General features: G+C 44.7%; 3 protein-coding genes across 8 annotated transcripts; 1 reads left to right on the forward strand and 2 right to left on the reverse strand.

Annotated features, from left to right (window-relative positions):
* Window positions 1-845: 845 nt before the first annotated feature.
* On the forward strand, window positions 846-4,000 carry lag3 (lymphocyte activating 3). 6 transcript variants are annotated; one of them, XM_076988513.1, is made up of 8 exons: window positions 846-1,136; window positions 1,289-1,461; window positions 1,539-1,756; window positions 1,861-2,103; window positions 2,216-2,551; window positions 2,745-2,999; window positions 3,163-3,284; window positions 3,446-4,000. In XM_076988513.1, the coding sequence occupies exons 2-8, from the start codon at window positions 1,322-1,324 to the stop codon at window positions 3,587-3,589; spliced, it is 1,458 nt and encodes a 485-aa protein (XP_076844628.1). In that variant the 5' UTR covers window positions 846-1,136; window positions 1,289-1,321; the 3' UTR covers window positions 3,590-4,000. The 6 variants fall into 6 exon arrangements, with proteins under 6 accessions (XP_076844628.1, XP_076844629.1, XP_076844625.1 ...); XM_076988514.1 differs by having other exon boundaries at window positions 848-1,136; window positions 1,289-1,428; XM_076988510.1 differs by having other exon boundaries at window positions 848-1,136; window positions 1,308-1,461.
* plekhg6 (pleckstrin homology domain containing, family G (with RhoGef domain) member 6) lies at window positions 3,986-15,831 on the reverse strand. The gene is made up of 15 exons (XM_076988508.1): window positions 15,613-15,831; window positions 12,383-12,615; window positions 12,020-12,142; window positions 11,605-11,760; window positions 11,042-11,137; window positions 10,719-10,769; window positions 10,130-10,279; window positions 9,930-10,040; window positions 9,423-9,572; window positions 9,182-9,316; window positions 8,979-9,098; window positions 8,681-8,813; window positions 7,284-7,399; window positions 5,478-6,721; window positions 3,986-4,959 (listed from the first exon to the last, which is right to left on the reverse strand). Exons 2-15 carry the CDS (start codon window positions 12,560-12,562, stop codon window positions 4,779-4,781), a joined length of 2,946 nt encoding a protein of 981 aa, XP_076844623.1. The 5' UTR covers window positions 12,563-12,615; window positions 15,613-15,831; the 3' UTR covers window positions 3,986-4,778.
* An 873-nt stretch (window positions 15,832-16,704) lies between these two features.
* On the reverse strand, window positions 16,705-23,090 carry tnfrsf1a (tumor necrosis factor receptor superfamily, member 1a). Its single transcript, XM_076988469.1, has 10 exons — window positions 22,911-23,090; window positions 22,306-22,435; window positions 22,043-22,172; window positions 21,701-21,832; window positions 21,411-21,557; window positions 20,900-20,981; window positions 20,056-20,129; window positions 19,632-19,798; window positions 19,406-19,523; window positions 16,705-19,300 (listed from the first exon to the last, which is right to left on the reverse strand). The coding sequence occupies exons 2-10, from the start codon at window positions 22,366-22,368 to the stop codon at window positions 18,966-18,968; spliced, it is 1,248 nt and encodes a 415-aa protein (XP_076844584.1). The 5' UTR covers window positions 22,369-22,435; window positions 22,911-23,090; the 3' UTR covers window positions 16,705-18,965.

Genomic DNA, 23,090 nt, shown 5'->3' on the forward strand with positions numbered 1-23,090 from the left:
CAGCATTACCATATTCATACACGCAGTACCACGTTTGCAGTGGAAACGTCTTCTGCATAAACGCCAATGTGGTGCTATAAAACACTTGTGTGGTTGAGGTGTGACTAGTAGATGAAGCATTCCTCTTTCACCTCGTCAGGATGAGAACGCTAGAACAACAAACAAGTCAGAGAGAGAAAAGGGAGGGAGACTGAGTCAACCTCCGCACCGGTGTCTTTCTCCATCACAACATGCCCCCGTGATCCTCACGCTCTCAGCCTCTGCTCAAGGGCCCGTGCCTGCTGGGAAACGCTGGATGCTACAGCGCGCTGACGTCTTCTTCACCCATTTGTTTTACATCTGTGAACTACAGCCAATCAAGTTCCAGTGTCAGAATGCCTACCAAATCAGAACTCACGCACGCACTGGAACACAGACTGTCCGTAAACGAGCCCTTCCGCGTCGGTAAATAAAACGTAAACAGGTGTTCAGTAGTTTCACTGTAATAAGGTTATTGCATTTGCATTACTTTGTTGTTTATTTGATTCAGCATGCCTGAATGAATGTGAATGTGTTGCGTGTTCAATAACCAGGACATGCACTGCTCACAAGAGAATGAGGTCAATAAAATGAGTTTTTAATTGTAACCACAATTTTTCCATTTTGTTTTTCCACATCATGACATACTTTCAAATTTCAAAATTCTTCAGATGCAGAGAGCAGAAGAGAAAGAGAAACAGGAGAATCCGTGGGCCAGTAGACCTGCACTTGTTTACCTCGTTTTCTCCCTCTCTCTCTTTCTCTCTCTCTCTCTCTCTCCTCTTTTGCATTTTCCGTTGTGCGTCAGTCAGACCACAATTGAACAATTTATGTATGCTGCTGTCTTGAAGTCATGTGACATAGGAGGAGGAATCACCTACAGTGAGACACGTCCCCCCCACCCACTACACAATATACATACTTCGCTCTAACCCAGAGCTCTCAGACTGCAGCAGACAAGACGGACGTTTACAGCGTTTTAGCTGAGAGACAGCAAGAGTCAGAACGCCAACAAAGGAAGTTCAGATCACTAAGTGTCAGGAAACCACTGTAGAAAAACTTTGTGTAATCTAACATGAAAGTTCTGATTTTACTTCTAACAGTTCTGGCTGTTCCAAGTAAGTCTAATTCTCAGTATGTCGTGCTTAATATCTGAGCACTGTTGCAAGTGTGCGTTTGGTGAACCTCTTCACAGTCTGTAGGTTTTAGCACGGCTCTTTCTCTCAGAGAGGAGTACAGAGTGTGTGATGTAGGTGTTCGGTGTGTTCAGTGTTGTGTGTGTTCTGCAGGTGGCCGGTGTGAGATGGAAGAAGTTGTTGTGGCGATTGGCTCAGATGCGGTGCTGCCCTGCACCGTGCTCTCCTCCAACGCCTTCTCCTCCGCCGTGTCCTGGAGGAGGATGGTGAAAGGGTACGGCCCACCTCAGCCGCTCTCCAGACATGTGTACGTTTCACGTGAAGCGCTGGTGTACGCAGGCCGTGCACATGGAGATCATCTCACCTTACGCGCTCTCGTTCCAGCAGGGTTGAGAAGACGGTGTGGCGGAGAGACAAGAGCGGACTGGAGTTCCGGCCCGTGGGGCTCGCCGCACACGTCCACTGTCCCCTGCCCAACTTTGGACAGGGGGATTACAGTCTTCACATCAACGGGGTCAGGGAGGAGGACGCTGGAATGTACCATTGTGTGGTGGAGGGGAGCAAACGTGACCTTGTGCGGGTCGTGCTTCGAGTCATCAAAGGTAGCGAACGCTTCATCTCACGCACGCTCTGACCACGATGAGCTCAGACAATCTGAAGGTGGGGATCCGTAGGTCTTTACTAGCATGCCTGTACTCCTCTACAGTGACCTTCAATCCTGCCGAAGTGACCGAGGGTCAGAAGGTGCAAATGACGTGTGACGTCACTCCCAAGCCTCTAAAGCGCGTTGCGGTGAGGTGGCGTCTCGCCGGTGCGACTGTGAGACCTGCCGCTACCTCGCAGACACACACAATCTATCAGGCGTCTCAGAGCGAGGCGGGAAACTGGTGCTGCCTCGTCCAATACGAGGAGACGCGGGGAGAAGCGTGTGCACAGCTGCACGTCAGAGGTACCCCACCGCCTCACGTCGCTTCTGGGGTCATTACGAAACATTTCCAGAATAGCTCAGCTCCTTTGAGGTAACTCATGGATGAAGTTCTCCTTCCCTCTCTGCCTTGCAGGAGTCGTGCTCCCTAAGGAACGTCACGTGGCCGTGTACGGGGAGGTGGGCTCTTCCGTCACGTTGCCCTGCGTCTTCTCCGATGGGCTCTTCGCGAACAGCGTCTCCTGGAAGAAGGTGTCCGATCGAGCCGGTTCGCCCGCCTCGCACGTGCCCACTATCCGTAGCGCGTCTGGCCGTGGGCTCGTGGACGGCAGCGTGCAGCGCGACTGGTCGGCCCACATCGACAGCGTGCAGGAGGACGAGGAGGGCACGTACAGGTGCTCGGGGCAGGTAGAAGGGGGCAGCAACAGGAGGGTGACTGTGGAGAGGGATATCGAGCTGGTGACTGCCCGAGGTGAGCAGGCCCACTCCACTACATCACGGTTACATCACACACCTGCCGTAGGGTAGCGTCAGCTACAGCTCCCATTACTAATGGCCACTGTTAACATCAGAAATATCCCCCATGATGAGGATGAGTGATCTAAGCGTGCACGTGTGATGGAGGTTCATCTGACATTGTTGCTAAGTGACTCTTCGTCCTGCAGCTGTGCAGGTGTCCCAGAGTGACGGTGTGAAGTTCGTCTGTGAGCTCAGTAATGCCAGTCAGGTCACACACTATGAATGGCTCAGCTCGAAGTACGATGGAAATGCCACGCAGACCCTCTCGTCTGTCAGGAAGACAGAGTTAAACAGCCTGACGGCCACGTTCGCTGAGATGAAGGACCTGGGGGAACTGGTGTGTCGCTACTATGAGCAGCAGAGGCTTCTGGGAAACATCACTTTCCACATGCAAATAATGAGTGAGTAAACCTGCTTCAAATGTTCCAGGAGTTTGTTTCTAAATGACAATTAAATATTCGTTTAAAATTTGTATTTTTTTTTTGCACGTACCAATATAAATGAAAAGACATTATAGATCTGTATTAGAACAGAACTGAGCATGTGCGGTACGTGATTCTGCAGGCAGCTTGGCTGGAGAGAAGACGCCTGTAGATGGGCAGAAGGCGGCCGTGGTGTTGGGACTGGGCTTCCTCTTCCTGCTTGTACTCCTGATTCTGTTCCAGATGTACAAAAACCATCGCAGAGTAAGTTCCAAAAACCTCACACGTTAGATGCTGATTTGAACTATGCATTTTAACCTCGTGGTGGTACATACTGGATCAGACGTGAAACAATCACACGGGGATGAGTAACGCAGGTGCTGTATGGACCTTCTCTCTCATCGTTGCTTCTGTCCCCTCTCCAGAGAAGAATGATCATGCAGTATCCAGCTATGGAGACGATCGTCCACCAAGCTGCCATCGAACGAGAGAGGAGAGACAGAAAGAAGAGCGGCGCTAAAGGCCAGAGTTCGGCCCCCCATGGAGGTCAGGGACAAGAGGAGGTGTAACTTCTGCAGTGATTCAGCCATATGTAACAATGTCTGTGCATTACTTGCCCGTGAGAGAGAGAGAGAGAGAGAGAGTGTGTGTGTGTGTGTGTGTGTGTGTGTGTGTGTGTGTGTGCACGTATGTTGAAGGAATTGTAGCATGAACCTTGTAAATAATTCTTGTAAAGCCATGATACTAAAACAAAACTACACAATTATTTTCTGTGATTTTGAATTTATCTGTAATTGTTCTGATTTTTTTTTCTGTGATTTTGAATTTATCTGTAATTGTTCTGTGATTTTTTTTTCTGTGATTTTGAATTTATCTGTAATTGTTCTGTGATTTTTTTTTCTGTGATTTTGAATTTATCTGTAATTGTTCTGTGATTTTGCCAAAATGTATACAAATAAAACACACATATAAATCCTTAATCTGGTTTAATTTAGAGTATTTCATGTACAATATATACAATATAAAAAGTTTCATTTTGGGATGTTAAAAAATCCACCAAATTCCATACTGATAAAACAATGCAGATTTTATATGTTTAAATAGGCTTGCTGTAATGTTTGTGCTTGAGTACATTACTGTACTGTTTATGCTTTTACAGCATAAACAAAGAAACATTATAACCAAATTGTCTCTTTAAGAGGGATTTAAAAGAGATACTTTACATGCTTACATGCCTTTACATTCAACTACATTCTTCCCGTTATATTTAAAAATCATTTTAATTTTGTACATTTCGGCACAATGTCAAGTGCTGTCAGGTCTGGGGGGGCAGTGACGTTTCTGAAGATGAATTACACTGCTTCACTTCAGCCAGACACCTGGAGAAGAGTCGATTGAAACCAACATGATCGACAGAAGTAGTGAACACACGATGGTGCCCAGTATGCGATTAAGTAACTTGATTTTCTAACAGATAATTTCTTACTTTGACCCGTCGTCATTTTAATTGACTACTATTTGAATAATCATTACTTAAATGTCACGATACTGTTGCCTGTACCATTTTTGGCTACTCCACCCATGTCTGCACAACGGTTCATAAAGACCACTGCTGATGACCGTCCAGTGTCAGAATGACAGGGGCATTACTGCCCTCTGCCCTCTGACCTCTGCCCTAGCAGAAGATCTAGCTGCAGGCCCCCCAGCATACTGCAGGCTCCCGTCAGATGCACACAGCGACGTGACACCCCGAGGGCGTCACACTTCACTGTACTCATTCTCCTCCTGCCTGGATGGCTCCTTGTGTTCATCTTTAAGGGCCTTGTTGACCCAAGCCAGGCTTCCACCGTCAGGGCCCAAAATTCTCAGCACTTCATCGTCATCAAAGCACCACCCTGCCCAGTCCACACTCGCACCGGCCGGAGTGCCCGGGCCAACCCTGCAGAAGGAGGAAATAGCAGACCCGTGATGGCACTGACTGGGGTGTCATCTTTAACCACTCACCCTAATTACTGCTTATTCACAAATATAAAGTGTGTTTAAGTGAATGCACGATCCCCCTGCAGAGTTGTGGAGTGTACACTGGGTGCAACGCACTACGTGAGCAGAAAAAGCACTAAAGCGAACGGCATGTGGGCAGGACAGCAGAGTAAGAGCAAGACAACACAGATAAAGGACGAACTGCAATCTCTCATTTTATAGTCATTTCTTTGTAATGGAACAAACAATTCTGCCTTGACTGACAACTACAGTTTTTAGTAATATTTCCATGTGTCATTTTGAGTGGGAAATAATCAGGGGAAAAAAACTAAGCATGTAAAACATGTAATGTGAAAACATAATTAGATAGAAGAATCCCCAAAAAAGTCTTGCCTGTTCAGTGGAGGCCTAAATATGTTCACAGATTCTGACGGAGACTGAGCTGAGCTCAGAGGTTCTGGGGCCACTTGCACTCACCTGTGTCTCTCATCCTTCTCATCATCCTGCATGCTGCTCCCCTTCAGTGTGTAGGGGGAAAGATTCAGCCGAGGTCCAGACGCCGCTGTCTTCTGGGCCTTCACCCCTAGCTCTCCCTCAGCGGGTAACGGTGAGGGTGTGGTGGGGCCGTAGGTGATGGCCGAGACGGACGAAACACTCCTCCCCACAGGCCTCCCGTCTCTTCTCAACACACCACGGCCCCTCTCTCGCTCCTTGGCCCGTGCCAGAAGGTCCTGGAGCGGTGAGGGGTATTGCTGCGGGTCAAGTCCGGGTGGAGGTGAGGGAGAAGGTTCTGGAAAACTGTGGGCACCTGTGTAGATGACCTGGGGTATGGAAGAACTCCTCTGGCTTTTAATCTTGGGTTCTTTCAGGGAATTCTGTCGTGGTGTTTCCTTGGTCGGCTCGGGCCCAGAGAGGTCCTGTGGCTCTGGTGATAAGTTCTCGTGAGGAGCGTTCCACAACACACCACTGTTATGCTTTATGGATCCCAACTTGAGCACCAGGTGGGAATCTGCGGGTTTCGAGGAGACGTTGGAGGGACTCTGGTTGCTGTCAGAATCAGAGTTTGAGAAGGAATTGCTGTTGGTTACAGATACTGACAATTCTGTCTCTCCTGTCGTTGTCCTGGGGTCCCTGGGTGGGGCGGAGGACTGAGAATTTACAGGACGCTTCCGACGAATCTTTGGTGACTTTATTTTCCTGGCAAATCTCCCCGAATTTGTGAGCACTTCATGTTCTTCACCACCATTACATGGTGGTTGGCTTGGACCAGTACCTTCTAACAACGGGTGGGGACCATTTGACTGTGGTAAGTCTCTTTGTGAAATATCATCAGAGTTCATGGGGGACAGTGCCCTGTGTTTCCACGTTACCCGTCGTTCATGTATGAGACCAGTGGATCTCTCCTCGCTTTGTGTGGCTTTATCGTTGAGCTTTCTGTCTCTGTTTTGCATTTGACTGCCAAAATGATTCATTTGTGCTGCTTCAGTACGCTTCTCATTCTGTACTTGTGGAACATCTTTAGTCTCTGACACGTTACCTGGAACAGGTAGACCAGCTTTAACCTGAGAGAAAGTGTTTTCATCCTCTAATGGGCCCTCTGGTTGTTGCTTTGTGTCTTCAGTAGTCGGGGTAAGAGATGTTTCTGCCTCCTCTAACTCCACCAGATCACTGGGCTCATTTGATTGTATTATATCCTTCTTCCTTAACGACTCCAAATCTTTCTATAAATCAACAACACTAGTAAAGGTACCGCCTCACAAAACCATTCACACACATTTAACAGCCTAAAATGAACGGAACTCTTAAAGATCTTAAAATCCAGAAGACTCACAATCTTATAAGCTAATGTAATGCCATGTCAGTGAGATTTACTACAGTAAAATATGAATAATTCAGTTGTACAATAGCCCATCAACACGTTTAGCCCCAGGCTTTCTCCTTTACATCAGTTTTAAACTAATTCTGCACCCTAGCCGCACAAACATTCAAATTCAAATTTATTTATATAGCGCTTTTCACAACACACGTTGTCACAAAGCAGCTTTTCAATCGTATGGGTCCAGATCCCTAATGAGCAAGCCAAAGGCGACAGTGGCGAGGAAAAACTCCCTATGATGGTGGGGATTAGGAAGAAACCTCGGGAGGACCAAGACTCAAAAGGGAACCCATAAACACAAACATGAAGCATTCTACCCCAAACCAAGCTGGGTTCAGTCATTGTGATTTGCTCAGTTCGGTCTACATTCTGAGTGTGTGCATGTGTACGTGATGAGCGTGGTTTACCTGGGCTTGGTTTATGGTGGAGATCCACACTGTACATCGCTCTGGACTCGGGGCACACACACTGTAAACACTGACAGGACAACCTAAATCACTCATCTCCACCAAGACAAAAGAGTCTGACGTGAATGAGAGAGAGAGAGAGAGACAGAGAGAGAGAGAGAGAGAGAGAGAGAGAGAGAGATTTTCAGGGATGCAATCTAATCAAACATCAGATCTACACTTCAAAGAACAGTGCATACTACTGCTGTGAAATCAGTGAAAATAAATGTAAACATTCAAAATTTAAAATTCATATTACAATCACATTTTCCTCTCATGGGAAGAGTTAAGTGAAACAGAGAGATAATGCAGAGAGTCAGAGTGTCTTCATATCTTCACATCTAACCAGCCAGGCTGATTCAACTGAAGCTACAGAGCCACACACTCCCACGGACAGCATTTCTCTCTCTCTCTCTCTCTCTCTCTTTTTTTTTTTTTTTACTTATTTGTTTTCACACACAACTGATTCCACTTCCTGTAGTGTGCCCTAATTCTAATTTCTGGATAGTTGCATTTTGTTAACCTCAACATCATGTTTTAATAAGAGTTATTGCTGACTGTACTGCTTATCAAAATCGTTCACAGCTCAGCATGAAGCCCAGCAACAAAGCAGTGAATCAATCTAGAATTAAAATGAACTGACTGACTGATGCACATGCTACTTCAGAGCAGAGGACACAGTCTGGGTGACTGTAGGCTCTGACTCACAATGTGTCAGAGTCACGTCTCGGGATTGTGGATTGAAAAGAACCACAACAAAGGTTTCAAGTCGTTTGATCCTGCGATACAATAGATTTTTTGAGGCAAACACTTTCCTCTAATGCCAATAATTTGCATCTCTACGGTTAAAATTTTACAACAAGGTTCCCGAGGGTTTTACAGTCATTATTTCTATTCTGCAGACACATACAAATCGTGGAGAAATACATCACATTTCACAGTGGAATCAAGCAGTGATGAATCTGGACAGAACAGAAGAGTCCTGATGTGTAAATGTAGTTTGAATAGGTTCAAAATGGTGTAACCGCTTTAAATGAAGGATATAGACTAATTTTGATATGAAAGCCAATAAAGTTACTGGAATTTCCCAGTTGAGTCCATTTTCTCTTTCATTAAAAGTCGAATGATGTGAAGTGTGGAAATATACTACAACATCTAGCGCTGAATTCAGCTTGAGTTTGCTGCCTGAACCTGAATTGCTTGTCCCAGAGGTGCTTATACTGGAAGACATGTGGGTGAACGTGTGGAACACGGCCTGGGTGTGGTGGATGAAAACACCTTCCTAGAACCAGACTGTCAAGTCTGCCTTATCACCGGTGAAGAACAGAATTGGTGCTCATAGTGTTGGTGAAACTCACAGCCGTCTTTGAGCTCAGCGCAGTGTATTCTCTCCAGGGCCAGAGGGGGCAGCACCACCTTCTGCTTCTCCGTTTTCTTCTGAGCTTTGGTCAGCAGGAGCACGTCGGTAAAAAGCAGGACATTCACCTCCAGCTGATATCAGGGGGAAAAGCAAACCCTCTAAATAAAACAAGCCCTCTAAATAAAGCAAACCCTCTAAATAAAGCAAACCCTCTGAGTTAGCCGGGTGTAGCTGAAGCTCTACTGCCCCAGGCGGGGCAGTAGAATAACCAGGCTGTGCCTTCATCTGCCACTCACCTTGTTGTCCTTCCTGCCCCTGACCTTCATGAGGTCGTCCAGCAGCAGTTTACGGATGTCCTTTGGCCCCGCCCCCCGGACCGGGCAGGTCAGGTCGAAGTGGCAGAACTCCTGTACGTGCTGGGACACCACAAACACACGGCTGAGCCTTCCAAGCAAGCGACGGTGGCCTCACACAAGCGACCGTGATTACGGGTCCTTACCTTATCGATTTCTTCACCCATGCCCTGAAGTTCATATCCCTCTATTCTCTGTGAAAGCTCAAACAGGTCCATCTCGTCATCCTTGAACTGCAGGTAGTCATTGATGCTGTCCAGAAACTGAGTGACACTGTCCAGCTAAAGGAGGGCGAGACCACTCATGTATCACGTACCCCGAATCAGCTGCGATAGCTATTCCAGACAGCCAGGGAGGGGGGTGGGGGTGGTTGTGACCGAACCTCACCATACGGTGGAGAGCATGCTGTGTGGGTGGGTCCTGGGTGGTCTTCAGAATGGCCTTCAACAGCAGGGGGTACTTTGTGATCCTCTGGTGGGGTTTGGCCTGCATGTCACCCAATCGCATTCGTCTACATTGTGGGTGAGTCTCTACCCACTGGGTGAGGGAACAAAGAATGGAAATATAAAAGCTGTGGGTTTTTTTTTTATCTTGTTTGTCTCCAAAACGTGAGTCACACGTGCTAAATTGCTCGTGATACATACATGTTATAAATGATACACACGATACAGCTTTAGGTCTTACAACAAACAAACTAACCAACTCACCAAGGGAGTATATCAGAGAGTAGATACATAAATAAATCTAATCTAAATGATTTGGAAAGAACTAGAACAAATGTCAGTATGATATAATTTATTTTTCATATGCAAAATCCTTGAATGACACTATAACACCTGTTACACATTAACAGTTGGAAATGCATTTGTACTCAGCAGGTTTTTATTGCTATACCATGACGAAGATCTGGAAATGTGGGTTTGTTTCCTGCTGTCTGCGAGTGAACTCAACGTTCTTCTCCTCTTCCCAACAGTAGTCCAGGTACGCAGAGAAGCGTTCACTGAACTGGGAGGGGAAACATGGACAGTGGTGAGAGTCCGACCCACAGAGGCCGACCCACGGAGACACAGAGGGCTCCTGGCATCGTCCGGTACCTGCAGACACCCTGGATCAAGTTTCAGAGGGTCAAAAGGTTGTCCAGTCTGCCGGGTGTCCTGCAGGACGGGAAAAAGCACCTCCTGCCAGAAGAGCCTGTGGGCATCCAGGATGGAGGGCAGGTTCGAGAATAGCTGGTCTGAGGAAACCTGAGAGTACAAAAGAAAGAAAAGATTCTGTGGAAGCCCCCGGTGCATGCTGGTCTGTTACTGGTCCGCTCACCCCCTCCTACACACCCAAACGACAAGCTCAGAATGCTGCATTTTCCATCTTGTCAGCAGTAACATTATTTGTCTGCGTTTCCACTGCAACAGTTCTGGTACGTGCTCAGCGAACTACTGAATATTCAGATTAAACTGAACGGAAAGAGGCACACTAGAAACGGAAAGCCTCAGGCTCGGTGATGAGTGCAGCGGGCACTGTCCCGTACGCCCTGTACCCCGCAACTGTCCTGGACACATCCCAGCACACCACACCACTAGCTGCCCAGGGCAGCGCGGGGGAGTGTGAGCACTTTGTAAGTCGCGCTGGATAAGAACGTCTGCTAAATGCCGTAAATGTAAATGTGAGCCGATGAAGGGGACAGACCTCGTGGAGGAATCCCCACTGGTGAACATATTCCAGTGCTGCCATCACGAGCTGTGGAAGATGAGAGGTCACGATTAGTCCCTGTCCGGGCTGGCCAGGCCCACCTGACACAGTTCAGCTCTGCCCAACCAGAAGAGGTTGGAGAACAGATGACAAACTGTAGAACTCTTCAATATAAATTAGCCAAAAGGAGTCAAAAGGAGTCTAAAGGAGCTAGGTGACAATTATCTGTACACATTGTGTTCTGGCTGCTCCGTAAGGGTAAAATGGCCATTCACAACTGCAGACAGAGCAGTTTTTGCACGTTGACGGTGACACCTTACGTCTTTGACGATGGTGAGTTTGTTGATGTAAATGAGCTCAGTATGGATGAACTCCCACAGCGCCTCCTGTTGGTGCCTTTGGATCTTTGGCATTAACTAAACAGGAAAAATATATGTGTGTTATTTATCATTGTTAATAATATAATTGCATTTATCATTGTTGAATTTTTATAATGAACTATGACATGTTTTGGCTTTAAACTTCACTCATTTGCAGTAAACTACGACATTCACTCTTGGTGCTTGTCATCATATCCTTCTAAACATGCGTTTTCTTCTCATCATGCTCTCTCTCCATCTCTTCCCAAGCTGCTCCACAGGGTACAGCCCTCTCTCTCTCTCTCTCTCTCTCTCTCTCTCTCTCTCTCTCTCTCTCTCTCTCTCTCTCTCTCTCTCTCTCTCTCTCTCTCTCTCTCTCTCTCTCTCTCTCTCTCTCTCTCTCTCTCTCTCTCTCTCTCTCTCTCTCGAATGTGTGTGTCCCTTAATCCTCAGTCCTCTAACATTCAGTCGCCTAGCCCTCGGTCTCTCCTCCTCTCTGAGCTGCTGTGTAAGTCCACACACACCTCGGCACCGTGCACTATGTCTGTCCAGCTGTGCTCCAGGGCTTTAGCTCTGCCGCCCTCCGCCCAGTCCCAGCTGAGCTCCACAGGCACGGGAAACGTTTCCAGAGTGTGTTTCAGGACCTCCATGGGGTCCAGGCCCCCAGTACCAGATCTCTCCTTGGTTGGGGAAAGGGGCCACGTTAATGCCACCAAGAAGAATGTGAACCACATTTGATAAAAATTAAAGTGTATTTGTAAGGATTGTTAGCTCTGATCTTCCCTCTATACCGCTCACATACTCATAGCGGATCTCACTGAAAAAGCTCAGGATTTGATTCTTGGAACATAGAATTATTGAATGAAAAATAAAGTCATAATGTATGTCTGAGACAGAAAACGTGTATACCTTATGACCTTAAATTAAACAGTGAAGTACCTCCATCTTTTCAGAGTATCCCTGAGTGAACGTTGCAGGCATCACAGTTCCTCTGGTTTTAGTGTTTGCATTCGTCCCTTTACTGACAGTAGAGTAGCCGACAGGATGCCTTTGCTTCTTCTTCTAAGAATGTCCGAATTACATATATTTTATATATTTATGTATTTTATAAATTACACCAGTAATTTCACATTCAGTCATTACCAGACCACAACATGGTCTATTAAACCATTTAAGTCGTCTTATGCCCATGCATTAAGCTGTGAATTATGTTCTATAAAGCAATGCCAAATAACGCTAAAGTCGCTAAACATCGGTAAAAGAAACATTTATAGACAACACACTGCAAGCGATCGATATTACCTGATTCCCAAGAGTGTGGTATTTTTGTTTGTTTGCTGCCCTCTTGTGGGAATTTAGTGGTACTGTCGCGTGTGTTAAATTCCCATCGGAATCACTTTCTTTTTCTACCTCCTTCTGGTGTTCGAGTTCTACATCCATCCCCTGGTCACTCGCATTAACTTTATCTGGGGGTTGTGACATCACTTCCTCTCGAGTCCACGCGTGAAGCTTTTAAGAGGATTGACGTCGAGTGGCTGCAGGTTAGAGGAAAACATGTTGGGATTAGCTTTACTACTTGGCCTTGACAGCACACTTTGTGCGTGTGTGTGTGTGTGTGTGATCATTACTGTACTACTACGCAGGACCTGCCTTGAAGATGTTCCCTAACTGGTTTCTGCAATTGTATTGATTACTTGACACATAAATCACACCATACACCACATACTAATTATGCTGAGTCATTAAAGCTCATTTCAGTAGGTGTTAACGTTGTTGGTTATCATTGCTACAGTTAATATCCATTTAAAATGTGTTCTGTCTTTTAAAAATTACATTTACATTTACATTTACGGCATTTAACAGACGCTCTTATCCAGAGCACAAATAACCATAGACAGACATACAATTTAAGAACAACGGCAAGTGGTATGAGCTGAGTTAGTGCTCTGGTAAGAACTCAACAAACAGGTGAGTCTTCAGTCTACGCTTGAAGATAGCAATAGACTCTGCAGTCCTAGCAGCTAATGGAAGATCGTTCCACCATCTTGGAGCCAGGACGGAGCTTTGTCTTCCATGAGACTTTATACATGGAGTTTCCAGTCGAGAAATTCTGAAATGTTATTATTCTGATTCGTGGTGTTGATTTAAACTTGTATAAGGAGTAAACAACTGAAATAGAGTAAGAGGGAATGACCTTCTGTGTCCTTTAAAGAACCATTATCAGTTCTCTAAAACGTCAGGATTGCTACCATTGACCTACTGGGTTAGATGGTTTTGGGAAGGGGACGTTGACTACATCAGGTGTTTCAGAGGAACTTTGGGACAATGACGACATAATCAGCAAACACAACAACTGTTCAAATTGACCAGCTCTAAGGTACCAGCCTAACAGACCACAAACCACCAACCCAGCCATGCACTAACCCTATTCACAGGAGAGAAGAAGTGACATTTCTACAACTTAAAGGTTAGAGGATTCATCAAGGTAAACAGACACATTCACATACTGTACGTAGATTCATTTATAGATTTCCTATAATACCTGACCCATGTGGTTTACTTATTTTCAGCATTTTTTAAATAATTTTTCTTTATTGAATTAATCATTATTTATTGTTTGTTTATTCGTTATGTACGATGGAATTCAGTCATCTGTGTATCCTGGGTGGTTTCATCTAGGTGGCACTGTGCCAGAGTACTGACAGTCACGAGTGAGATCAGGAAACCCCCCCCCCCCCCTGCCGTTTCCCCAATTTCTGGACTAATCACAAAAATGAACCAAAACAAAAACTCCAGAATAATTCAAGGTTCCCTGGACCCATGCGCTTGTTAAAGCTGCTTCGTGACAACGTGTTGTAAAAGAGCTATATAAATTTTACTTTGACTTTAAAACATTTTCATTAGATTATTGGTATATGAGACTGTTCTAATCAGTTACTACTAAAATGGACATGTTTAGGTGAAGATTAATGAACTAGTAATCTAAAAACATACACACTGGCTGGTTTAGTGTCCAATTAAAGCAATGACTCATTTAGTGTTTATACAGCAACTGGGAGAAACAGTAAACCTGGTTAGAACATCAGCCTCCACCACAATGAACCTGAGCAGGTGGATAATGTTGGTGCAGCCTGAGTAGTCAACAAAGAAGAATGTTCAGTGTGAGAAAATAGGTAACGTTTATAACCACCAAGATACCATAAACATTGTATAGACTAGACCAATTGTTATATAACAAACAAACATGCACTACAACCTGTACTAATACCAACAAACCAATGTTTATGAACCACTAAGCCAGCTAGCCAATGACAAACCAATGTTTCTGAACCACTAAGCCAGCTAGCCAATAACAAACCAATGTTTCTGAACCACTAAGCCAGCTAGCCAATAACAAACCAATGTTTCTGAACCACTAAGCCAGCTAGCCAATGACAAACCGAGAACAAATCCAAATACAAGTGCCAAATCAGTGCTTATAGAAATCAATAAGTTTAAATTGTTATCTATGCCAGATAACCAATACATATAAATACATTTATACTATCAAATTAATGTGAAATACCCATTAAATAATAGTGTAAAGCTTTGCATAAATCTATAAACTATGATCTTTGTTGTTTGTTTTGTTTAACATCAGTGTGTGTCAGTAATCAATATGCAACCCAAAATATCCTTCTTCAAATCAAGTTTAAAGCCAATTTACACACGAACAACAACATTATTACAGCAAACGAATGAGTGTGGCCATGAGATGTTTGTGTGAGGGCAGGTCTGCCTCATCCATCCACCAGGTCCAGGTTTGACCTGCTGAGACACACCAGCAAGAACCTCCACTGTCCTGCCATCACGTAACATCTGGGTTAGAAACAGATCACTACTGAATGGGTTTGACAAACATCTATAAACGTCGCGCAGAGGTTAGATGAATGTAATGAAGCAGCCTGTACGTAGGTGTTTCCCATACGAACAATGATTTTCCAATACAAATAACGACGAGAATTCCAATACAGTAACAATTTTCTCTTGCATAAAAAGTACAATGTAAAAATGATAATGGCAAAAATAATGCTGCAAACTCCCAGAAGTACGAAACACAGTTCACGGTGTGAAAGCATGAAGCAATTCACACGCACCTACATGTAAAAATGCACAAAATAAAAGCATGATTCAGCCACTTGCCACACAAGCTTCGGCAGAAGAAAACTCACAAGTAACAAAACAGTGTCTCCCTATCAAAACAGAGCCTCCACTAAACCATCTAATGGCTTCTTCCAGACAAAATATGGAGACATGTGTAATCAGTGTCCGGCATGCACACACACACACACATACAAACACACAAATGACCGAACACACAGGAGTATTAAAATGTTACAACAGCTACTGTTTTCAGTGTATTTCTATATTTTTGTTATTTAAAATCGATGAAGTCTTCTGTTACATAAACAGAAACAAAACTAGTCTGGCGTCCTGACCAATTGCTCCACCGGTCTCTACATGCCCATATCAACACTGGCAGGGTGGGTTACCTGGGGTTAGCTGCCTCCATGGTCTTCAGACAGACATCTTTGGTGTAGGACTCTTCTGCCTGTTATGGCTTCCTGCCTCTCTAACCAACCTGTCGATCACTCCCTCTCTCACTCTCTCTTTGTTACTCTCTCATTCTTCCCCAACCTTCTCTACAGTAACTGGTCTATCCAGAGCAGCTGGATTCTTTCTTACAGGTAAGGTGTGTGTCCTGGAGGGGGTTTGTTTGATTGGGTCACAATGATTGACAGACACACACAGGAATTTAAGTGTGTGTGTGTGTGTGTGTGTGGGGGGGGGGGGGGGGGGGTGTTCATAATCATTAGATCAGGTGAAGCTACTTAAAGTCACTGTGAAAGACTCTAGAGAAAGAAACTTCTAAAGCTAGAGCAAACTGAAATGCAGAAAAACAGAATGTTATGTGCAGGGTGTCAGAACAGAGCAGGCCGATGAGGAACATGTCCGAGATACAGAAGTGTGAAAGAGAGTTATTAATGGACAGTAAACAAGAAGTACAGTATTAATGGGGAATAACCAGAATGCGGAAAGACAGCATGCCAGATCCAGTAGCCATACAGACACGGTCCACACACTTGCGCACGCACAGAAATCTGCACATCACACACATCTTAATTGCAGTTCAGACACAAGCCGTTCCACACACTTGCGCACGCACAGAAATCTGCAGATCACACACATCTTAATTGCAGTTCAGACACAAGCCGTCACGATAGCTTCACTGGTCTGGCTCACGTGGATGATGTGTTTGGCCAGCAGGGGTCGCCACTCCTGCTCGGTGAGTGACACGTTGCTATGCAAGCAGGCCGGGGTAGGACTCTCCTCCAGCAAGACACACTGAGAAACACTGATGTTCCATTATTAAGTGCATGTCACAAGTGTTACATTATTAGTTACAAAAAAAAACCTTTCACCAGCTTTTTACCACTTTTTTCTGAAGGCTTTGAAGTTAAAGCTGACTAAACAAAATGGTTGCTTAGTCATGTAATATTTTATCCAAAACCTCATTAGCCATTATTGGATTTTTGATAGAATTTATTTAATGTCTTTAATGTCAATTGCACACACAAAGTCACTCCCATCATAATAAACCAAATGTTTATTTGTTTTTATAAAAGTATAAAAATAAAATTTAAAGGGAAATTAATAGCACCAACATTGTTCAATCATCTTCCCATACATATGATAATGAGTCCAAGATTAAATGAGACTCGGGGTGTATCCTGGCTCTACAAGCCTCTCAGATGACCACAGAACTGGTTTAAAACTAGTGTCTGTGATTTCAGCATTAATGCTAACCAGGGCCGGAGTGGGCCACTTTTTCAGCCCGGGAGTTTCATGCGCAAATCCGGCCCAAAATTATTTTTCCATCCCAATCGGCCCAAACTAGAGATTGACATGAGCCGGCCCATCGGGAATCCTCCCGAATCTCCCGATTAGCCACTCCGGCTCTGATGCTAACGAACCTCCAACATGAATGGGACATAATGTACATACACTATATTGCCAAAAGTATTGGCTCACCTTCCTTGACTCACATAAGAGCTTAAGTGACATCCCATCCCTAAACCATAGGGTTCAATATGGCGTTGGTCCACCCTTTGCAGCTAGAACAGTTTCAACTCTCCTGGGAAAGTTTTTTCTTAGTTTTCAGTTTGTTTATGGGGATTTTTGACCATTCTTCCAGAAGCGCATTTGTGAGGTCACATACTGAGGTTGGACGAGAAGGCCTGGCTCTCAGTCTCCGCTCTAATTCATCCCAAAGGTGTTCTATCGGCTTGAGGTCAGGACTCTGTGCAGGCCAGTCAAGTTCACTCACACCAGACTCTGCCATCCATGTCTTTATGGACCTTGCTTTGTGCACTGGTGCACAGTCATGTTGGAAGAGGAAGGGGCCAGCTGCAAACTGTTCCCACAAAGTTGGGAGCATGGAATTGTCCAAAATGTCTTGGTATGCTGAAGCATTCAGAGTTCCTTTCACTGGAACTAAGAGGCCAAGCCCAGCTCCTGAAAAACAACCCCACACCATAATCCCCCTCCACCAAACTTTATACTTGGCACAATGCAGTCAGACAAGTACCGTTCTCCTGGCAACCGCCAAACCCAGACTCACCCATCAGATTGCCAGATGGAGAAGTGTGATTCATCACTCCAGAGAACGTGTCTCCACTGGTCTGCTTCCATTTTCTTACATTACAACTGAGAGTTGACTGTGGAATATTTAGAAGAGGTCATTTCATGACTGTATTTGTTGCACAGGTGACATCCTGTCACAGTTCCACGCTGGAACTCACTGAGCTCCTTAGAGCGACCCATTATTTCACAGATCTTTGTAAAAACAGTCTTAGGGGCTTAATTTTATACACCTGTGGCCATGGAAGTGATAGTACTCCGATAATTTGGATGGGTTAGCCAATACTTTTGGCAATATAGTGTATACAGTATATAAACATTACATATATACAAAATAACAACAGTAACAAAATGTGTTGTTGAGGTTGCCAAAACCAGTTAAGTGAGATATATTAGGGTTTCTGTAATGGCTGAAAGTTGAAGGAGAATCTTAATTCCATTTTATATTCCTCCCAGCCGGTTATATAAATAAATAACCAATTATTTATCAAAATGGACCATTGGGTGGGTGAACGAATACTTTTGGCAATATAGTGTACATATACATGTATATAAAAGTGCAAACATTACATGAAAATCAGCTCTTAAACTAGAGTAGTTTAAGTTCACTAACGCATAATTATAGTGTATATGGGGGAAAAAAATGCCAAGCAACTATGACTGCTGATTTTGTGAATGATTAAGTTAAATATGGCACAGGTGTTGAACATCTAAACAACAGGAAATGACCCACTCCACTTGGACAGAGTCCAAATGAAGAATGAAGTGAAAGCAACCAAACCAAATACTGAAGTGTACGAACAACAACCGTGACCGTGACGACTGACAACAGCCAAACAAACGCAGACTTCAATACAGGAAGTTTGGCCAATGAGGCAGGATAAAAAAATGTAAAAAAACACCCACGCCCTGAGATACCGCCGCAAAGCCTCTTGGGGGGGGGGCGGCATCTGGCACAGGGATCGACATCTCAGGAATGTCATCAGTACAGAATTGAGGCCAATACACACAGATCCAAACCAAAGTTGTGAATGAACGACACGGACATTCACGTCACATATTCAGGTCTGGAGAAAATGCGTAACAGTTCCATAGAGGCCGATGTAGCTGAAGAGACTTTACTGTATCAGTGTGAAAGCGATCCGACAGTCAGCTAAATCATATAATGCCCTCTCATCTACGCGTGTGAAGAACACCCATGTGCTCAGGTGCAGGTCTGTGTATCTGTGCTGGCCCGCGCAGTGAACGTCTGGACCTCAGCGCAGTACTTCTGCTCAATGCTCTCCGCAGAGCTGTTGAGATTCATGTCCTTTAGTGTGCTGACACACTCGTGGACGAGGGACTGGGCCAGGACGCTACTGCCGCCCCCGTGGCCCCCGTCACTCCACACCTTCAGCATCTGGTACTGGGCGTCGATGAAGGCCCGGTTGTCCCGCTCCGCCCTCTCGATGTCCTGCTCGGAGACGTTCAGGCGACGGGCCAGTTCTTTGAAGCGGCTGATCGGTACCACGTCCAGCACGAAATAGATGAAGTCATGACCTAGAAACAGAGAAGGATGTAGTTACCTCTAAATACTGTTAACCACAATGGCAACACCCACCAACACTGAGATACACACAGATACACACAGACAGACACACATACGTTTAATCTCTCTGGGGACACAGTCTGGTAGCACCGGGTCCTGCACAGTCGTCACACAGGGGCATTTTAACAGAGGGCTGTCATCCACTTCAAATGACGGGTCTGGGTACGTCAGAGTCTGGGCAATAAACAAGAGGAACACACACACACACACACACACACCTCAGTATCACTCTACACTGTGGAAGAGATTCTGCTATGACATCTCAAATGCGTTGATGTGTACCGGGTCTGCTATGCTCGTCTCTGGGTCGGGTGGCTGTGAAGAGCTGCTCGAGGTTTGTGCCGTTCTCCTCTTTCTCAACTTTCTGACGACTTCATACCCAATGACTGCCAAAGTCAAAGCCATCGATACGACTAAAGCCAGGATGAACAATTTGTGGGGTGCAGTAACTGAAAATGGAAAATAACAAGACGAAAATGAGGCATGTTAGCAGCTGCTTACAGAAGTTCCATTAATTGTTCATCACTGCTGGTGTGAATGACACTGCTTTTAGGGCTTTACACTCATGAACCGCAATAACTGGCAATATTTCTGTTACTTTATCCAACTCGTACTCTACATGTTAAAAACAAGATTAGAATCACCATATACACACAAAGAACTTGAGTAAGGAGAGTGAGAGGGAGTGAAGTGTGTAGTGTCAGACCTATTGTGGGCGTGGTGGGACTGATGGAGGTCTTGGTGGAAACTTGACACAGGTGAGCACATTGCGAACTGCAGCTATGGGAAGACGGGACATTTCAGCATCACCACTCATTTTAAATATCATTTTTAAAATCATTATTTGGGTCTTTTTTTACTAGAACACATCATAAAAAAGACACATATGCTTCTGCAGGTTTCTGTTAGAAACAGTGATAGCACTTTACATTACTGTACCAGTGCAACTGTGCCATTAATCATAGCTGTGACGACACTGAGGCCCCCTGCTGGCCGCCCCTGTCAGCAGCGGCAGTATTTTATGACTGGTGTGATCGCTTCCGTTTACATTTGAAAATAAAAATATTTTTATATTTTATATGTGGTTGTGTGAGTGTTTAGCCCAACAAGCTCTCACACTAGAGCGACACCATGTTGGTGACACTGTGTTGAAAATTATCCCGTTCCCAAAAAACAAGTGGTTCTATGGTCACTAATAAATGAGGAAGAGACAGAAACTGCGTGACATCAGAAAAGACGACAGTCTGTAACTGTACGCCAGTGAAACGCAATGAAGTGGCATTTGATTGCAGGTTCAGGTGGGCATGTAAGAATCTGTTCATTGGACAACAATGGTGAACAGACTGTACAGCGTCAGACATTCTCGATTTATTTACCACATTCACATAATACAAATGTTGCTCTGCTTGGTGCCAATTGAATGAGCTGGCACATTATGTGAATATTCAGCAGGACCTGAAGCCTTAAACGGGTTTGATCATGAGTTTGAGCCGAACTACATTATGACGAGGATGAAGGTGGATGAAGGCTGATCACTCAGGGTTACTCACTTTGTGCAGAAAGCGCAGGTCTTGCTGTTGACGCGGTAGTGCAGATCTTTGCACAGACACTCTGTGTCCTGCTTCCCACCACCTGACCACAACACAACAGCGTAATTCTTATATACAACAGAACATCCATCAAATGGCCAGTGATGCCGGTTACTAAGTAACTAAGTTACTAAGTATAGGGGCGGGGGATCAGCCTCTGCTGAAAGTAACTAAAAGTAATCTAACTTAGTTACTTTTAAAAGCAAGTAGTCAGTAACTTAACTGAGTTACTTTTTAAAGAAGTAGTCAGTAGTCGGATTACTGTTTCAAAGTAACTATGGCAACACTGCAAATGGCACAACGTTACAAACACACCCAGGACCGCTGCTGGGAGCGGATCAGACCTTTATGATGGTGTGCGCTGAGTCAGTCTTTTGAAGAGAAACAAAACGAGAAGCACATACAGGAAGAGAGGATGAGAGAAAGGAAGGAAAAAGAAAAATAGAAACCGAGTCCACAAAAGCAGACTTACACTCTTTGCCCTTCCTCTCTCCGTCTCCACACTTTTTGCAGGCAGCACACGACCACGTATCACGATTGATCTCTTTTTTGTAATATCCATCTTTACAAACACACTCCACGTCTTTCAAGTGTGTACACGCAGCGATCTCATACGAGTCTGTGAACAAAGAATACACGCCCAGATAAAAAATATGGTGGGAAAATGTAATGGGAATTAAATGGTTTGCTTTACAGTAAAGGGCCACTAACAAAGTCAGAGTGCATTGCTGTAAGGAAAAGCACAAATCAAGATGTCATTACTTTTAGTTTTGCATTTGCTGCATCTAAAGCAGTTTTCAAAGTAGTTTGTCTTGTCTTGAAAAGTTCCGTTGCTGCACTTCTCACACTGGGACCTCAGACTCACTCCTGCACATTTCTTCGTCAGTTTAAATCCTTAAAGAGAAACAGGGGGTGAGGTACAATATGGCGGCCAGAGTTTTAAAACAAGACATTCTTCTTACATTCTTTTTCATTACAAGCCTTCTGTTTCTGGAGCTTGTCTCATCTGGAGTGCTCATCAGTGCTCACACATCACAGGCACTACTCTCATTTCCTCTACACATAATAAAACACACAGACTCGTCTTGTTTAAATGTTCCATACCTGGTGGACACTTGTCACAGCAGACACCGTCGTCATTTTCGTACTCGTTTTCTAAGCATGCTGATTGGCTGCTGTTATTATGTACCCTCCACGTCCCCTCTGGTATAGTGTCTGTTTGACTTAAAATAGTCTGTGGGGGGGGGGGGGGGGGTGTAGGAAGAAGACAGCTTCGCAATTAAAATTTCAAATATTTGAATAATGCAAGTTAACTCTGCTGATAACCTCACAAGCTACTGGCATTTGCTGATTATGTCACTTCCTACCAGCAGAAGTAAAAGACATGGCAGGCACTGTTTCCTCTCGCCCCTGTTCTGACTCGAGTCCATCCTAGCAGGCGTGGTTGGCTCGTCCGGGTTGTCACTCCATCACGCCCCGCCCACAGCGCTGGGCAGGCTGAAGAGAAAGTACAGCACACAAGTTAGGAGAAAACACAACTTATCATAACCGCCTGTATCGAACATTTACATGCTTATGTTTCACGATTACTCAAGATTATTAATTTACACACTAAAGTCAAGAGTTTTGATGGCCAAGACGAGCACGCTGTTTATTTACACACTAAAGTAAAAAGTTTTGATAATTATACTTGAACACTGATTTGACTTCCTTTTTCAGCCTCAACTTACATTCCACAGGCAAAAAAGTGCATTACTATATCAAACCTCTTAAACTTGAAGCACACACCCATCAGACACAAACATGCGATCAGTATTTTGTGTTAACCTTATAACTAACCACGAACAGTAATATTAAATGTCAGACGTTTTCCACTTTTAACAATCGCACCTCGCCACCTCCACAGACCTCCAGATATCGATCTAGTTTCCGTTGGGTTTACGTGACAGAAAAAATGTTTGATTTTTTTTACCTGTGTTCAGTGGAATCCACCATACGCGTATTCGGGATCTTAGAGGCGCCAAACGTTCATTTTAAAAAACAAAAGCCCAAGAAAGACGCGATTTAGCTGGTTTCATTCGTACACATTGAGGAAAGGAAGTCTTTAACGGGAAATCACACGCGTCACGCGCTCCACCTCACATGTGTTGTG

The sequence above is a fragment of the Brachyhypopomus gauderio genome, unplaced genomic scaffold (assembly GCF_052324685.1).
Source record: "Brachyhypopomus gauderio isolate BG-103 unplaced genomic scaffold, BGAUD_0.2 sc62, whole genome shotgun sequence".
In the NCBI taxonomy this organism is placed as follows: domain Eukaryota; kingdom Metazoa; phylum Chordata; class Actinopteri; order Gymnotiformes; family Hypopomidae; genus Brachyhypopomus; species Brachyhypopomus gauderio.

Excerpts from the sequence above, each read along its gene's own strand:
- lag3 (XM_076988510.1), top strand. The coding sequence starts at position 1,094 with ATGAAAGTTCTGATTTTACTTCTAACAGTTCTGGCTGTTCCAA. Across the intron at positions 1,137-1,307 it reads AACAGTTCTGGCTGTTCCAA|GTGGCCGGTGTGAGATGGAA; the intron begins GTAAGTCTAATT and ends TGTGTTCTGCAG. Across the intron at positions 3,285-3,445 it reads TGTACAAAAACCATCGCAGA|AGAAGAATGATCATGCAGTA; the intron begins GTAAGTTCCAAA and ends TCCCCTCTCCAG.
- plekhg6 (XM_076988508.1), bottom strand. The coding sequence starts at position 12,562 with ATGTCACAACCCCCAGATAAAGTTAATGCGAGTGACCAGGGGATGGAT. Across the intron at positions 9,317-9,422 it reads AGCATGCTCTCCACCGTATG|CTGGACAGTGTCACTCAGTT; the intron begins GTGAGGTTCGGT and ends GCCCTCCTTTAG. Across the intron at positions 8,814-8,978 it reads GGGGCAGGAAGGACAACAAG|CTGGAGGTGAATGTCCTGCT; the intron begins GTGAGTGGCAGA and ends CCCTGATATCAG.
- tnfrsf1a (XM_076988469.1), bottom strand. The coding sequence starts at position 22,368 with ATGGACTCGAGTCAGAACAGGGGCGAGAGGAAACAGTGCCTGCCATGT. Across the intron at positions 21,558-21,700 it reads CAGCAAATGCAAAACTAAAA|ACTCGTATGAGATCGCTGCG; the intron begins GTAATGACATCT and ends CTTTGTTCACAG. Across the intron at positions 19,799-20,055 it reads TCCCACCACGCCCACAATAG|TTACTGCACCCCACAAATTG; the intron begins GTCTGACACTAC and ends TTCCATTTTCAG.